This window comes from Caenorhabditis elegans, chromosome III (genome assembly GCF_000002985.6).
Source record: "Caenorhabditis elegans chromosome III".
NCBI classification, from domain to species: Eukaryota; Metazoa; Nematoda; class Chromadorea; order Rhabditida; family Rhabditidae; genus Caenorhabditis; species Caenorhabditis elegans.
Window position 1 is genome coordinate 5,008,850 of NC_003281.10, and position 15,877 is coordinate 5,024,726.

General features: G+C 38.4%; 5 protein-coding genes and 1 non-coding gene across 9 annotated transcripts; 4 read left to right on the forward strand and 2 right to left on the reverse strand.

Moving 5' to 3' along the window:
* Positions 1 to 75: 75 nt before the first annotated feature.
* Positions 76 to 8,801, reverse strand: larp-1 (La-related protein 1; the record flags this gene model as incomplete). Of its 2 annotated transcripts, NM_001047403.5 has the most annotated exons (14): positions 76 to 1,282; positions 1,332 to 1,413; positions 1,459 to 1,617; positions 1,695 to 2,140; positions 2,291 to 2,467; positions 2,624 to 2,822; positions 2,875 to 3,477; positions 3,607 to 4,178; positions 4,232 to 4,424; positions 6,120 to 6,170; positions 7,448 to 7,502; positions 7,555 to 7,726; positions 7,981 to 8,309; positions 8,414 to 8,801. In NM_001047403.5, 14 exons carry the CDS (start codon positions 8,799 to 8,801, stop codon positions 1,256 to 1,258), a joined length of 3,453 nt encoding a protein of 1,150 aa, NP_001040868.3. In that variant the 3' UTR covers positions 76 to 1,255. The 2 variants fall into 2 exon arrangements, with proteins under 2 accessions (NP_001040868.3, NP_001040867.2); NM_001047402.3 differs by lacking the exons at positions 2,291 to 2,467; positions 6,120 to 6,170; positions 7,981 to 8,309; positions 8,414 to 8,801 and having other exon boundaries at positions 7,555 to 7,675.
* Positions 1,027 to 1,215, reverse strand: R144.18. The gene has a single exon (NR_101815.1). It is a non-coding gene; the product is annotated as a small nucleolar RNA R144.18 (small nucleolar RNA).
* A 988-nt stretch (positions 8,802 to 9,789) lies between the features above and the next one.
* On the forward strand, positions 9,790 to 12,271 carry wip-1 (WH2 domain-containing protein). 2 transcript variants are annotated; one of them, NM_171109.4, is made up of 8 exons: positions 9,790 to 9,909; positions 9,957 to 10,179; positions 10,375 to 10,440; positions 10,535 to 10,686; positions 10,990 to 11,085; positions 11,345 to 11,487; positions 11,614 to 11,841; positions 11,890 to 12,271. In NM_171109.4, exons 1-8 carry the CDS (start codon positions 9,799 to 9,801, stop codon positions 11,957 to 11,959), a joined length of 1,089 nt encoding a protein of 362 aa, NP_741122.2. In that variant the 5' UTR covers positions 9,790 to 9,798; the 3' UTR covers positions 11,960 to 12,271. The 2 variants fall into 2 exon arrangements, with proteins under 2 accessions (NP_741122.2, NP_741123.2); NM_171863.4 differs by having other exon boundaries at positions 9,796 to 9,909; positions 10,996 to 11,085; positions 11,890 to 12,269.
* Positions 12,272 to 12,374: 103 nt separating this feature from the next.
* Positions 12,375 to 13,111, forward strand: mdt-11 (Mediator of RNA polymerase II transcription subunit 11). Its single transcript, NM_065665.6, has 3 exons — positions 12,375 to 12,514; positions 12,564 to 12,678; positions 12,727 to 13,111. The coding sequence occupies exons 1-3, from the start codon at positions 12,377 to 12,379 to the stop codon at positions 13,038 to 13,040; spliced, it is 567 nt and encodes a 188-aa protein (NP_498066.1). The 5' UTR covers positions 12,375 to 12,376; the 3' UTR covers positions 13,041 to 13,111.
* A 28-nt stretch (positions 13,112 to 13,139) lies between these two features.
* R144.3 (C2H2-type domain-containing protein) lies at positions 13,140 to 14,362 on the forward strand (the record flags this gene model as incomplete). Of its 2 annotated transcripts, none has more annotated exons than NM_001382857.2 (6): positions 13,140 to 13,267; positions 13,314 to 13,352; positions 13,443 to 13,599; positions 13,748 to 13,925; positions 13,970 to 14,118; positions 14,171 to 14,362. In NM_001382857.2, the coding sequence occupies 6 exons, from the start codon at positions 13,198 to 13,200 to the stop codon at positions 14,256 to 14,258; spliced, it is 681 nt and encodes a 226-aa protein (NP_001370503.1). In that variant the 3' UTR covers positions 14,259 to 14,362. The 2 variants fall into 2 exon arrangements, with proteins under 2 accessions (NP_001370503.1, NP_001254923.1); NM_001267994.3 differs by having other exon boundaries at positions 13,198 to 13,267; positions 13,748 to 13,919; positions 14,171 to 14,304.
* A 52-nt stretch (positions 14,363 to 14,414) lies between these two features.
* R144.13 (Coenzyme Q-binding protein COQ10 START domain-containing protein) lies at positions 14,415 to 15,215 on the forward strand. Its single transcript, NM_001392084.1, has 4 exons — positions 14,415 to 14,503; positions 14,552 to 14,744; positions 14,805 to 14,867; positions 14,919 to 15,215. Exons 1-4 carry the CDS (start codon positions 14,475 to 14,477, stop codon positions 15,123 to 15,125), a joined length of 492 nt encoding a protein of 163 aa, NP_001379732.1. The 5' UTR covers positions 14,415 to 14,474; the 3' UTR covers positions 15,126 to 15,215.
* The last annotated feature ends 662 nt before the right edge of the window (positions 15,216 to 15,877 follow it).

Sequence of the window (15,877 nt, forward strand, 5' to 3'; positions counted from 1 at the left end):
AATTACCCCGAAATAAACGAAATAACTGTGTCATCTGAAACATTTCTACGCCCACGAACAGAAGGAAAATCCAAAAAAATTTTGATTTTATGTTTATTCCGTCCTTTAAAATAATACACAAGTCTTGAGAGAAGGTGGGGAAGGAGATGTTGAATAGGGGGACGTGGGAAAGGAAATTGATAAGGGTGAAATCAGTATTTCAGTCAAATTATTTCTAACCAAATCAACTCCAATGATATTGGAGACAAGTACTTCGTCGATGGTGAAATCGGGAGACAAAAAGTGTCAGACTTTCAGAATTTCTACATCAGAAAGACCACACGGGTTTCTGGCTGTTTTTTTTCTGAAAAGCTGAAAGCCTGGGGGTTAGCAAACAAGAAAAAACAAAAAGCATCAGTGGGGGAAGCAGTCATATATAACAAAACGATTGAGATGAGGGGAAATCTCATTCGAAACACTAAAAAATATTTAAAAGCCAACTACTAAAAATTCTACACCAAAATTTCAGAATATGTAGGAGTTATTAAGAAATTTGGAAAGAACAAAAGCAGAACGCGTGGGGGATGACAAATATAAAAAGATAACAAAAAGGCCTACAAGATGGAACTAAATTCTAAAGAGAGGTGCATTTAACTAGTGCCCTGAGATTTTGTAAAATCAGCTTTAGAAAAGTGACTAAAACTAGATCAGCTGATATCACGAAATCTTTTAGTCCAAATATGGAGGTTTTGGGGTGAAGGGTAACAACAATAGTCTTGTTTTTAAACTAATAACAACAGAAGAATTGGAAGCAGGAAAAAGGCTTAAATGGCCATAAAAGGGAATAACAACGGGAGAAAAAGAAAAGAAAACACGATTAAATCATTAAAATGACAAAAAAACGATACAGTCAAGAGCCATTTGTGAGTTTTGAAGACAAACATTTTGGCTGGAAAGTGGAAGAGGAAGAAAGAAAAGAAGAAAGAGATATAAACTTCAGAAGATCAAGTGTTTGGGTGGGATGGTGAACGGTGTATTTCAAAAAATATAAAAGGACGGGAAAAATTAAAGTTAACCGTGATTGTGAAGGGTATAAATGAAGATAGTTCAAAAAATAATAAAGTGTAGAGCGAAAAGGCAGAAAAAGATGTACGGACAGGAGAACGGCGTATTTTGAGCAAAACATTTCAAAAAAGGACACTTGAGGTGATGTGTGTGATGATGGTAACTTAGGTGAAAGTGATAGGAGGGATGGAAACGATACTTTGAGCATATCTTACTTCTTGGTTGATTGTGGAAGATTCTGAAATTAAGAAAAAAATTTTTAAAGGAAATATTAAAGATCAACTAACTCTGAAGTCATCCGTAGATTTATATTTATTCAACTCCTTTGTCAAATAGTCGTCGACAACCAATTGCTTGGCAATTTTCGATCTGAAAACGAAAAGTGTTTTGTTTTAAACCATGACAACTCCCTACCTCTGTAAGAATGCAAAAAGCTTTTCGAGACCGTAAAGTTCTCCCTTCTGTACATCGGTGGTGACATCTTTCATGAAATTTTTGTAGATTTCTGGCCGGAATTTCTTTTCCAAACCATAGCTGTAGAAGCGGAATAGAGCCTCAATCCCGTAGCGAGATCTGAAATGTTTCATAAACGTTAAGTATTTCCCGAAGTACAAAAACGATAAATTCTATTTTTTTTTAAATTAACATACCCAATCTCGGCATCTTCAAGAGCCAACTTGCGGAACTCCTCGTACATGTTTCTGTTGAAGTTATCGCGCAAGAAGAATGACCAGAAACGATACAAAGTGTTCATTTCAGCACAGTCATATCCAAGACTCTTGCGTTGTTTCAGACAAGCTTGTCTCCACGTCGAGTACACATTCTGCACAAAACGATCCTCTTGAAGAAGACTGATCGATGGATGATTGGCAGGAACTTGAGATGAGCTGGCTGCGATTCCGATTGGTGCTGCTGGAAGAGCATCTTCGCGTCCAAGAACCCAGGCCACTGGCATCTCAACTGGTGGCTTCTCACTGTGACGAGTCTTCTTTTTGCGTGGAGATTTTGCGTCAAGTGGAGCAGTTGGCTTTGAGATTGGATAGAAACGGTTCATCTTCTGCTCTTCAGACTCACGACGTTGCATGGGCGACTTTGGCTGCAAATTTTATATGAATAAGACTCCTGTTTTTTTCTAATAAAATTAGTTGGATATTGTAGGAAAACTGATTTGAGTAGAATATACAAACAAGATGCAATATGAGCAAGAACGTGAAACTTATAATACACAATATCAAATAAACCGTACCACAGTAACACTGGCGGCCGCACGTTCTTTTGCTTTCTTTGTCCAGACAGAGTCAGGTGTTGGCTGAGTTCCCGAAGGAAGTGGAATCTCTGGTGGCTCATCAGAAGTCTTCTTTGCGTCTTCATTTCCGCGCATTTCATTGAACTGTTCAGCGGAAATCGTTGAGACCTTGGACGTCTGTAATTGGAGTGCTCACAACACGGTTACAAAACAACTTTAAGAAGTGGCAAGAAGGCAAAGTTTGGATGAAAATGGGAGAACAAGCAAAACTGTTAACTATGTTAAAATACATTTGGGAATAATCTGAATTCCTTAATGATAATAATCACATACCGGAATATCTTTTTCCTGTGGCACTGTCCACAATTCCTCCTCGTATCTGCGCAATCCAATTTCAACTTCTTCATTGAACTCTCCTTGATTTTGTGATCTCGTTGAAAAATCGCCAGTACGATCAAGTGTTCTACGTGATGGTGTCATAATAATTAATTTGCTTATAACATCGTCTCCGATTTCTTCCGAATCGATAGCACTGAAAAATATTACATGGGTGAGATCATAATTTTTATAGCAAAAGTACTCACCTCAAGAAAGCTTTCTTTGATTTCTCAGGTCTTTTCGGTGTCTGTGCTGAGCCACCACCACCGGATATTTCATTATCAAACTGAAAATCCAAATCGGGTTGATCTGATCCACTCTGTTGTAATGATTTCTGTTGTTGCTGCGGTTGTCTTTTATTGTCATTTGTAGATTGTGATCCAGAAGTGAGTCGTCCTTTTCCTTTTCCTTTCCTCGTTTTTACCTCTTCCCATTCTTCTGGTTGTTGTGGTTTTGAGGATGAAGCTTGTGGTTGTGACTCCACTGGTGCAGCCGTTGCTGCTGGTCCGTTTTGTCTGAATTGTTGCGGTGCCTGAGAAGATGGTCCTGGCAACGAATCAGCTCCACTAACAGTTGGCATCAACGGCCAGATGGTTGGATTTACGGGTGCTCGAATCTGAAGACCATCCGGCGACATATCGACTTTAGTAGAATCCTTGAGAGCTTCTAAAATCAACGAGTAGTCTTCTGTCAAAGAGCGAACACGTGGGAACGATGCAATAAGAGCAACGGGCAAATATCCTTCAGGACCCATCTTACGGCGCAAGAAGAAGTCCTTTTGAAGATTTTCCTCCGAGAAGTAGTACTCACTGAAAACATTTTAATTCTGTGAACATTCTTTAGTTCCAATGATAGAATTTCTCAATTCATTACTTTGATACCAATATTGGATAAAAACAGGAAAATTATTTTTTTGAAATGTTTGAAATAACACTTACATTTGTTTCCTGACGTACTCCTTGAGTGTATCATCTGTCACAGGGCGTGGTGCAGTTGGTGGATTGTAAATTGGCGCAAATGGAATCGCAGTGTTGATAGGTTCTCCGTTAGATACTGGAGAAGTGACTCCACCATCACGATCCAATGGAGGAGACATTAGGTGTGGTGAAAGCATCGGCATTGGTGGACGGAATGGAGCAAATGACGCCATATGCTGTTGTGCTTGTTGTATCAAGATACTGGCTTGATGTGGATCAAGCTGATGTTCAAACTGTTGAGGAGCACCGTAATACTGTGAGTATTGTGCTTCCATTAAAGTCATATAATCGAAGTTATCATCTCCAGCTTCAATATCCTCCCAGCGTGGAAGTGGACCACGCTCTTTTCGCTGAGCGGCTGTCAACTTTGGTGGAGCATGAGGATTTGCTCGAGCTTGAAATCTGTCGTTTCTTTGATAATAAGCTTTTGGTTGAGATTTGTCCTCCTTGCGTTCACCGCCATTTTTGTGCCAGTAGTCTCCAGTTTTGGCGGTGCTTGTGTTATTTCCGTTTCGGTTAGCCGCAGGGGCATTCTGAAAAAATAATATTTATTTTAAATTCACATAAACCCTCTAAAAAAACTCACTTTGGCGTTTCCGTTCATGATTGGCGCTTTGTCTTTTGGCAAGTGTTCTGGTGAATTGCTTTCGCTTTGATGTGGAGAAGTTGAATTAGGAGGAGTTGGCATATCAGATCCTGCCTTATTATTTACTTTCTTTTTCCAGCCGTGAGTACCACCTTGTTGGTAGTATATCCCATTCGATCCGGAATCCACGACCCTGAAGAAACATCAGCATTAAATTGGGCATTTCAGTAGGTATTTTCTTTAATAGGATATAGGGTGAAAAACACTGAAAACGGAAGACGATGCAAGAGAGCAGAATGACGTCAATGTGCAGATGCAAAAGGAGAAGAGACAAAGACACACGCATGAAACAAAATAATGACGTCGTTTCCCTAGGAGCACATCGGAATTTAGGATATTGAATAGTGTTAATATTTCTATCTATGGCTTACTCTACAAAATTAAAAAATCAAACAAAAAGGGAGAAGAGTATAATTTTGGGGAAGAAGTAGAAAACCACAAAAAAGCTTTCTTCTGGCAGCTTGTTGACAACTTGATGCCCAATTTTCTTCTCTGTGTTCTCGGGTGTAAAGAGAAATTTGAAGAAGAAAATCTATGTTTTACGGAATGAAATACGGAAACAAGTGTGTAGAATAGCAAAAACCTAACGCAATGAGTAGGCGATGTCAACTAAAACATCATCTGAATAGAAAATATGTGGAGATCCTAGAGAGAAGGGAGGCAAATGGCATAGAGACCGCCCTTTTCCTTATATGCTTTTTCAGGCTACGGAATAGCTCACTGTGAGCAGGAAAAAAGAAAATACGTTAGAAGAGGGCTTGTGGAGGGCGCAGGCCCCTCGTTCTGCGCTCCTCTCGCGCAGAAGGGGCGCACACAATCACAAACAACCACACAGACACCCAGAGAAAAGAAGAGCTAGGAAAAGAGTGTTTCGGTTGGCGGAGAGCGTCACTGCTGTGGCTGCTGGCCTTAGAAATGAAGTAACGATGTCAGTATTGTGAGGCCCAATAAGAGACGCAGAGAAACGAAGTGAGAATCGCCACTCGTTTCACCCGACTCCCCGGTCTTCTTCTCTCCTTTAATCGACCAACACATTTATATTTCTCTCTTGTCTCGTCTAGCCAACAAGGTGAGCGAAAAGAGAAAGAGTGTCGTGGTGAGTGAGAGAGTGAGCGCACATATAGCACACTCAAATGAGATGTTGGCGACGACGACGAAGACAGAGTAGAAGGAGACCTTTGTCAGCCAGCTGCCCTGTGCTGTTCAGACATGACATTCACAATGTAGAAAATTCGAAACAGAGATCTACTGAGGCATGGAGATCTGATTTTATCAAAATTTGATTGAACTCCGAGCCTTCTTTATCAGAACAGAATATATCATGCAGTTTTGCTCAATATTTTGAAAAATTACAAAAGAGATTATATCAATTACTGGGAAAGTGATTTTGAGAAGCAACAAAGGAAGATGAAACCATAATTCTAGCTCAATCGTAAAAGCTACGACATTCACCTCCGTAGTAGTTTTGAAACGAACATATTTTTTAAAGTTTTTTCAGTTCCATTTGGAGCGAAACCATCGAGTGTTCGCACAAAATCATCGTGTCAAAAGTATCATAAAACTAGTATTATATCGCTGAATGTGCCCGCGCTATAGATGCAGATGCAGGGAATATGATCATCATGACAAAGGCGACGACACGGCAATAGGGAGCGGAGGATCGAAAATTGCCATTAAAAAGTGCGATTCTATATCAAAGTTAGAAAAAAAAGAAGAGACGAGGAAAATGCCGTATATTTGTTGTTTCTGATGGATTGCCTAGATAACTACACCTTATATGATGTTTCACGGGTTGGTGTTTATAAAAGAAAGTGAAACATATACTCACCGATCACTCGACATTTCGTTGATTGGGCTCTTGTTGTCTTTGCTTCGAGACCTGGAAAACAAACAATTGATTATGATAATTTGAACTTGTAGTGCGTGAAAAGATTTATGAAACGTCTTCTTATAAACTAAGCAGACAAAATTACAGCAAATCTTCCAAATTTCCTATCCCAAGAAAACATTCCGATAACAGCTTTTTCAGTGCACCAACATTTCAATTTTCCATCATAAATTTACAAGTCCCTATCAAAAGAATGATCAAGTTCTAGACAGAGCATTCTCATGATTGAAGCCACCGACCAGAGTTTTGTGTTATCATTCTAAACGTATACGATAATGTCTTCGCGTTGTCAATTGTCCGGTAAGAGAATGACAACATGGACTACTAACCGTTATGAAAATTCAAGACTTTTGTTGTCGCTATTTCCAAGGAGACCAACGAATTGGAGGAAGAGATTGAAGAAATAAAAAGAGAAGAGGACCTTCTTCTTTTTCCTTTCTCCTTTTTCTCCCGAAAATAATTGCGTGGTGTGTGTGCGAAAGAACCAAAAGCAGCCAGGCTCAGCTATGGCGAGGGGTGCCACTACCAAAAAAGAGTACTACTTTTGACGCTGAGAGAAGCATCCACATCAGCTAGAAAATAGAAACGAACGTGCCATGACGAATTTCAAACATGTTTTCTTTTTTTTCAACACAAAAAGCAGACTCCAAACTTAGTTGGTTCTGAAGAACGCATAAAACTAAAAATATACTGCAGAAAAATCTGGTTTCAGTTCTGAATCTAGTTTGCAGAAAGTGGAGTAAGCAGAATCTGTTTGAATTGCATGCCACGTTGATGGTTTTTGTTTTACTCAGAAGTGCCTTTTTATTGTTAGGGTGATTAAAATGAAGTGTGCCTAAATTATCAGTTATCGTAACTACATGAAAAAATAAAACAAGTTCTCAAAAGTTATGGACAGAAGGTGAAAATCTGTTCACACATTGCCTATGTCAAAGTATGCGAAGTGTCCGCAAATTTATGCATATAAAAACGGGTGAATCTGTTGTTGAGGTGGTAGTGCTAGTGTATAAAGGAGAGGTTGTAGGCACAAACGAGTGGTCGACTCTGGTTAGATGGCTCCAATAGATGAAAATGGAGAGAAAACACCAAAAAGAGAAGAGCGCTCCATTTCCCCTAGCCATAGACGAGAACGACGTTTAATCGCTGCTCTAACGACGGAAAGTGGGTGAAAAGCGTTGAGAGGCTCGTTCGAATAAATGAAGAGAGCCGAATAAAAATAAGAGCTAATGGCGAGCAACGTCGTCTAATAATTTGTATTGAACACTCACCAGTATTGTTGCTCATCTCCGCTTGCTGAATCCTCTTCGCCAGATCGTCGCCGAACTGAAAATATTTTCACAATATTGCGGTTTTAAAATGATGTTCTTGAACATACCAGCTTCGTCATTAGCCGAACGTCTGGTTCCTTTTTCGCCGCCATTTCCACGCGGTGCTCCTTTTCCTTTACTTCCATAGTCGACTGAGATATCAACCTTCTTCCAACTATTTTTAGTCATCTTTCCACCAGTTTTGTGTTGCGAATTGCTACTGCTTTCGTTATTATCATCCTGCAATAATACATTTAAAAATTAACTCAAAATAAGTGGGAACCGCTTTTTCAGCAAAAAATTCACTCAATATTCAAAAATTGAATCTTAAATTTAAACCGCTTTAGAACTATGCACGTTTGTATATTAATCATTCACAGAGTGACTAGCTTATATAGGTAAAGCTATTTTCAAAAAAAAAGAAGTTTCGTGTTTCATTTACAACTATGGCTATGAAAATCCGTGTTAGATTGAAAAAAAAACAATTAACTCACTGAATTTGATGGGGAGACATGTCCGTTAAGCTCGGCTTTCGCTAGAGTTGGCCAATCCTGAGTGGCAGCAACAGTGACTGTTTCAGTAACAGGAGCAGTTGCTGCTGGGGCTGTGGATGTTTTCCATGGCTCTTTCTTTGATTCTCTGGATTTTGACTTCTCTTTGATTGGCGCTGCTTGTTTAGGAGTTGGCTCAACAGCCCGTTTCTTTTCTGGAATTGGCGCTGAAGATTTCTGAACGACTGGAGTTGCAGTAATAATAAATTGGTCTGCGGCGGTTTCGGATTTTTGTTCCTTTTGAGCTGCGGCAGCTGCGGCTTCAGCTTCTTCTGAAACTATGATTTTTTTTTGGAAAACGTGAAAACCCAAGAACACTTTCAAAAAAGGCATAACCAATTCGGTTTATGAATATATAATTTTAAAAAAATCGCACCTTTGTTTTTGAACCAAGCGTTTATAGCCGGTAATGGAGCTGGTTCCAGCACAACAGGAATCTCAACTGGTTTCACCTCTTCTGTTGCTACCTTTTCAGCTGGTTTTTCGGTTTTAGTCTCTCCTCTCGGTTTTCGATCGCCTTTTCTGTTATTACGACGTTTTCCTTTTCCTTCACCTCGTGGTCTTTCCGAACGTCCACCAACATTTTCCTTTTCACGTCTGTTATGTGGTGGATGTGCCTGCTTTTCGGGTTGACTGTTTTCGTTTTGTGTAGAAGAATGAGAGCTATCTTGCGTGTGCTGAACCTGCTGTGATGGAGACGAAGCGTCTTCCGCCTGTCCAGAAACTACTTTTGCGAATGAGAGCATGGGCTGCTTCTCGGCCATCCGATCTTCTTTTCTACTTGCTGTTGATGTTAGCAAGTTTTTCTTACCTGGAAAAAAATATTTTGGACTGAATTGGCATTGGAAAATTTTTAAAAAACGTATTCCGAAGTGCGACAAAAAAAGTTGAATAAATTTACAAGCTAGAAAATGGAAACATGGAAGAACATACTATCCACTTTTTCGATTTTGAAGAACATCTAAATTTTTTAATGTTGTTCAGAAAGATTGTTCCGGTTTTTTCAACTTTCTGAAAATAAGACGGTAAAGAATTTTATCAGAATCGTTTGAAGTTTTGGAAAACAAGAAGACTATGGATAGAGTTAATACTTTCGATAAAGTTTTTAATCCGCCTGAGATTGTACCCTTGACGACAAATGGAGAGAACAGAGAAATGAGAGAAGATATTTAACCTTTAAAAAAGTGTTTGAACTTATTTGTTAGAAACCTTAATCAATGAAATGTAAAAGAGAAATCGCTTAAATTTAAATATTTGTCCAAAAAATCGATACTATTTTATTCTGAAATATTAAAAAAAACAGAAAGAAAGAAAGACATAAAATAGCGAAAAGTTCAATTTCTGCGTAGCGCCCCTATGCTTTACCATTGCACTAGAAGTTTACACACAGTCTGGGGGTACACACGAAATGCCCGGCAGCTCGCGCACCGAGAACGCGTCAATAACTAGCCCTCATGCGTCTTTTTGGTCGCCTTGACGCGATTCTCGTGTCCGCTGGTTTTGTTGTTTTGCCGAGTAAACACACGTTTTGAAGGCCAAGACGGGACAGATTATTTTTTTTTCAATTGTTTTTCTGCATGAAAGAAAGCAATGTTTCTTTACTCTATTTTCCCCGTTTCGTAGAAATTTCAATGTCTCCTCTTCCCTAGTTTAACCTTTTCTCAGTTTTGAAATAATCTTTCGATAAAATCAATGATGACTCATAAAAGTTTGTCTTATTAAAAGCGCTCATACTTCCTTAACTTTTCACTCTTTTAGATAATGCCTCCACCACCTCCACCACCGCCGCCTCCACCTCCGCCGCCACCTCCGGCTGCATCGGCTCCGCCACCATCCAGCAATGCTCGAAATGCTCTTCTTGGCGATATTCATGTGAGTTTAAAGTTTTTTTAATTTGTAAAAATAATTTAAATATTCAGAAAGGTTTAAAACTGAAAAAGACAGTCACGAATGATCGATCAGCGCCATCTGTTGGAAAAGTCGTTGGAAGTAGCGGATCTTCATCGAATGGAAATTCTGGAAACGGAAATGGTCCGGCTGCTAAACCTCCACAAATGTCTGGCGGATTAGGAGGTCTTTTTGCGAATGGAATGCCAATGAAACCAAGCGAGAATAAAATTAGACGAGCAACTACTAGTATAGGTATATCTAAGTTTAAACTTTTTGGCAATTTAACGCAATTCACAACAAGAATTTAAAGTACTAGGAAAATATACATTTCAATGTTTTAAAGTATTTTTTCTCGCACGGAGAACAAACTGGCAAAAAAAATTGTTTTCAGTGATATCCCTTTTTAAAATAACCGTTACCCATTATAACCCTCTATCCCACTTTCAGGACCCCCTCCAACCGCCTCATCAGCTCCACCAGTACCTCCTCCTGCTCCAGTTCCAGCTGTTGAAGGTACACATTCAGTTTTTGTTGTCGTTTTCCCCCAATTTTTGGTTTTTTCACTAATTCCAATTAACCCAAGTGAAAAAACAAATGTTTTTTTCAGGAAAAAAGCCATCGATTGTCTCATCATCTTCATTTTCTCATCATGGTGCCACATCTTCGGCTCCTCCTCCTCCGCCTCCACCACCGCCAGTTTCAGTTCCAAGCTCAAAACCGACTCCACCTCCACCGCCACCAGCTCAGCAGAAACCATCGGTTAGTCATTGAGAAATGATTTTTTAAAAAAGAAAAAAATAACTGTTTGGAAGTGCTAAAGAATTACCAAAATTCCGCAGAATAAGTCATCTTTTTTTCTTAATTTTATTCGTTTGTAAAGTTTTGCATGAGTTTGAAATTCGATGTTTACGCTTTCGAGAGATTGTAAAAAAATAAAATCGAAGGATTTTTAAAAAGAAACTTACAACTTGATATATTAAATTAAGCATTTCTGTGATTTGCTGTAAAATGTGAATTAATATTTTTTGTCCAATTGTATTTATGTTTTAGTGTTTCTGTCAGTTTCAGAGTGATCGTGAACAGTTCCGAACGATGAGACCTCTACGACCAGCAAATGATGTGAAACCGACAATGTATCGACGAAGTGGAAGTTCAGAGGTTTTTTTTGTTATTTTGTCGTTTTGCAGTGTTTAGTGGTTTTTAAAGTTTCCTTATGTTTTATTCTCCGGAATTATATTGTGCGCCGAGTCTTATAGACTCTGCGTCTCACCCTCTGACAATATGATAAGCATGAGAAGTTATGTAAAGGTAGGAAGAATCGTTTCGCAATAACTAGAAATTTATAATACCACTTTATGATCTAGTTATTTTGTCCAGAAAGGTAACACCAGATGAAATAATTTTTATTTAATTTCAGGATATACCGCAAGCGACGTCGGCAACCAGACTGGCACGTCCATTAGCTCCTCCGCCAGCTCGCCCAGCTGCACCACCACCGCCAGTACCAACGCCGTCCATAGCACAAATGTCCAGCAGATTCCAGTCGCCAGCGATATCACGGTTAGAAAAATTAACGATTTTTTGAATAACAAATAATTTTAAGTTAATAGTTTCGAGTAATTTCATGTGTATGTTATCAAATTGTTTTTTTTTAAATTAAAACCGGCACAAATCGAACATTTTCAGGACTCTTGATGATGCTCCCCCACCACCTCCACGAATCGCTTCAAAAACATCAGTTGCTCCAACATCATCTCGGGCTCCACTTCCCCCGTCTTCTTCATTTGCACCTTCAATTTCAGCATCTCCAGCACCTGCCCCACCTCCACCTCCACCGCAGGCTGCTTCACCGTATCCTGGAATGAAATCAACTGCGACTGTCTCAGCGAACGTTCCATTTCATCCACTTAACAGGTATTTTTTAAATTCATTTTTTTTTCTTCGCAATCTTTTAAATTATAGGTTCCACTTTCTACCGCTTTCTCAACTGCCACCACCACCTAAAGTTTCGTCTGGAAGTATTCGTGCCTGATTTGGTGCTGCCAAAATGCCTTAAACTATTTTTCTCATTCTCACAATGCTCATGACGTTTCTTTCCATCAAAATGTTTGTAAAACTATTGAAAATAGTCCGTCAATCCCCCAAACCCGTTAAATATAAAATTCCCACTGTGATTTGATGCCCCCATTTTCACTTTCCCCTCTTTCATTTATATCCAACGCATTTCTAAATGTGTACCACTCCCGATTCTATTATTTTCTCTTCGAATAACATAACCTGTTTCTAGTCCCATTTTTTCCTGGGTTTCTTCATGGTTTCTCAATAAATCTGTGAAAATTGTCATTCAACTCTTGTTTCTAACGAAATTTATTTGTTTTTATCATTTTCCAAATATCTTCACAAAACATATATGTTTATAAAATATATTTAAAACTCAAAAATTGCAGTTATGGAGCCAAACCCATCCGATCCTGTTCTAACAGATCGGATTCAAGCAATCGTGACGACTGAAAAAAGTATTGATGAGATGATGAAGTGTGCTCGAGAAATTATTCAAGATTTGGGAAAAGAGAAACAAATCGGAAAAGTTTGTTAAAATTTTGAAGTTAAAAAATATAGAAACATATTTCTTTCAGAATAAAATGGAAGATAATGCGAACAATTTCAAAAAACTGATAACTCAAGTGGAAAATGAATTGAGCGCTCAAATGCAATACTTATCGCATGTTTGTGTTGGATCATCACATCAAGGTATTACTCATTGGAAATTATTAATTTATTTCTACACGTACTTTTCAGGATCAACATTCGGTGTACTTCAAAACTCACTTCTCGCTCAATCTGGACTTTCTTCTCTTCATTCGGAACTTTTTCAAATCGTGAGATATCTTGATCCAACATCAGATGAACCACAAACTACAGAAGAAGATGAGGAGGACGGATCCGATGATCTGAATGAAGATGGAGCAGATGGTGCTCCATCTTCGACAGTGACGTCATCGACTACTGATGGTAGCGGTGGAGGTGATGACGCTGCAAGTAGCAGTGCTCCGCGAAGTCAAGAAGAAAGTGGAAGACAAATGACGGATGATGATGACGATATGGAACAATGATCTCATTTTTATGTATTTATTTATTATTATTATTACATTATCGTTTTTTTGCTATGAATTAACATTATCAATTTATCTATTTTTCGACTCAAATGGTTCAAAAATCCAGAAATACTTCCCGATTGTATAAAAGCCATTAAAATGTAATCAACTTCAGATGAAATCTTCATCGTCTTGGAAAAATCGGCCATCCTCGTCTTCTTATAGGAATCCTAAATTTTTCGGAGGTAACTAAAGTTCAAGAGAAATCATTTTTTAATCAAATAATTTCAGCGAATCCCTATCAAGTATCCGATTTGGGTGCATGTCAAAGTGAGTTTTCACTTTTTTTGGAAACAATTTATTCACAATCAGCTCTTACAATTTGTAACATCACAGAAAAATTATAATAATTTTTTTTAGGTTACGGTAACCAATCGCACCAACCTACTGTGTACGATGTAACTTACATTGAAAATCTGCGAAAACGATTCAACAGTCAACAGGATGAGCGGAGAAGTGTCAGAAATAATGAAAAATTGGGAAGCGAGACACGGCATATTCACAGAAGACTAAAAGAGTACGATTTTGAACCAAAAATTAAATTATTCAATTTCAGAAATCATTAAGCAAACAATCGTGTCGAGACCGGGTACAGTATCTTCGGCACAAACATTGCAAATTTTCACGTCTGGATAATATAAATCTTTAAAATCTCCCTTTTTCAGAAATACTCAGCCATGTGATCTGAGTACTCTCACCTGTCTTGTCGGATGCTGTGGAAGATCATTCGAACGAATCGAGGTGCTAGCATTCCACGTGTCATATGCTCATCAAGATGTAATGTCTGCTGAATCAAACAATTTGACATGCTTGTTGTGTGGAAAGAAATGGACGACCGTTCGAGTATGCTATTATCAATTGCTTCTTCTGAAAAATAATACTTTCAGAGAAAAATAATGCACCTTTCACTTGCACATCGAGAAATCGGCGAAGAGCATAACAGTCAGTGTATGCTTCAAGTGGAATCGGTTATTGCTCCAAATGCACCAAAGGCTCGGAGATTGGTAAAGGCTAGGATGGCTTATGATGATAATAGGTTGGTTTTTGACTCGATTATAATTTATTTTTAAATTTTCAAAATCTTTCAGACCGCCTGGTGACCCTAAATATGATGGATTGGATCCCTTCTTGGAAAGTGATAATCCCGAAGATGATGAATATACTTATGACACTTGACGTTGTTAATTTTCATGAAAAATCCTAATAAACGGGTAAATTCTGATGATTTTTTCCCTGATTTCAATTGATCCCTTACAATCGTATAAATCGAGCCACTAAATTTTTGTATCTGTTCTCATGAATTTTTTTTTGAAAAACAAACTTATCAAATAGATGTTATTGCGTCGTCTCGGGCAAAACCTGATCCTAAATCAGAGAAGATTTTCCAGTGAGATGGCATACTCGGAAAAACGATTGATTGGGTAAGTAATTTGAAGTATTTAGACGTCGAAAATTATTTAAATTTTTAGATTTTCCCGGGACGAAATGTTTAAAGTCGTGTCTGATGTATCCGATTATCACAATTTTGTTCCATGGTGTCGGTCGTCTACAGTAACCCACGAGCACGAAAGCTCACAGATTGCGACGCTGGAAATTGGGTTTCCACCACTTTCAGAGAAATATTCGAGTCGTGTGATTCACATTAAGCCATCTGTTGTTCATGTTAGTTTATTCAAAGATTTCTAAGAAGGTTTCGGTTTTCGATATTCTATGTGTTTACAGTCTGTCGTCATAGAAAATGATAATCTCTTCCGCACACTTGACACTACGTTCCGGTTTGGAAAAGTTCGTTCCATCAATTTTTGTTAAACCTCTATTAACGTTCACCTTTTTCAGGGAAAACCATCTGTTGAACGCTCATGTACTCTTCACTATGACTTAGTTTTTGAATTCGAGTCAGCTTTTCACTCAAGAATCGCTCATCTTTTCTTCGATAAAGTCGTAAAAACTATGGTTTCAGCATTTTTGCACCGCGCTGAAAAGCTTTATGGACCACCGGAATTCCCACACTCACCACCGCAGGTTTTACAGTACAAATCTTGATTTTTTTAAACTTAGTGACACTGTAATCAGAGTATTTATTTGTAAATTTTAAATTTTTTTTTCTTGCTTCTTAAATAAAAATGTAGATTCAAACTTTTATGTTCTAATTGAATAAAAACTAGCCGTTTCAGCATCGGTATCCTTATTTTTCACTATTTTTCTCAATATTTTTCTGCGGTAGCGAAACACCGATGTCCCGTTTTCTTCGCAAAATTTCGAATCATTGGGCTTCGCTTCTTCGCTCTTGTCCCGTTCTTCTTTCGTTTGCATCTTTTTTTCAACTCTCACTTTCAAATTAATATGGATTAAAACTCGTTTCGATTAAAATCTTGAAGCGAGTTCATCCGAATTTGTACAAATAATTGTATTGAACATTTAAAGACACATTCCTTATCTAAAAGCGACGTACCATGCTTTTTGAAGTCAATTAATTTTTCGGGAATTGCTCTTTAATATAATTTCTCATACTTAAAAAAATTCCTCACTATCAGAACAAGTAAAAACCTCCTGGCTCCCGTCAGCCGTTTCACAGCAAGAATCAATTGCTGGCAGCTACGAAAATGTTCTCTGCGCCTCTTCACACTCACCCGGTCGCTGCGAGACCCGCGCAAAATCGATTGACACGCCTCTACCACGCGCTTTTGTCTCTCTTGCCTGTTTTCTGTCTCTTTCGTTCATTTCTCCCAGTTTTCTTCAAATATAACGCCGTTTCTTTGCAATTTTCTCTATATGTGCTTTTGCTAACTGATTTT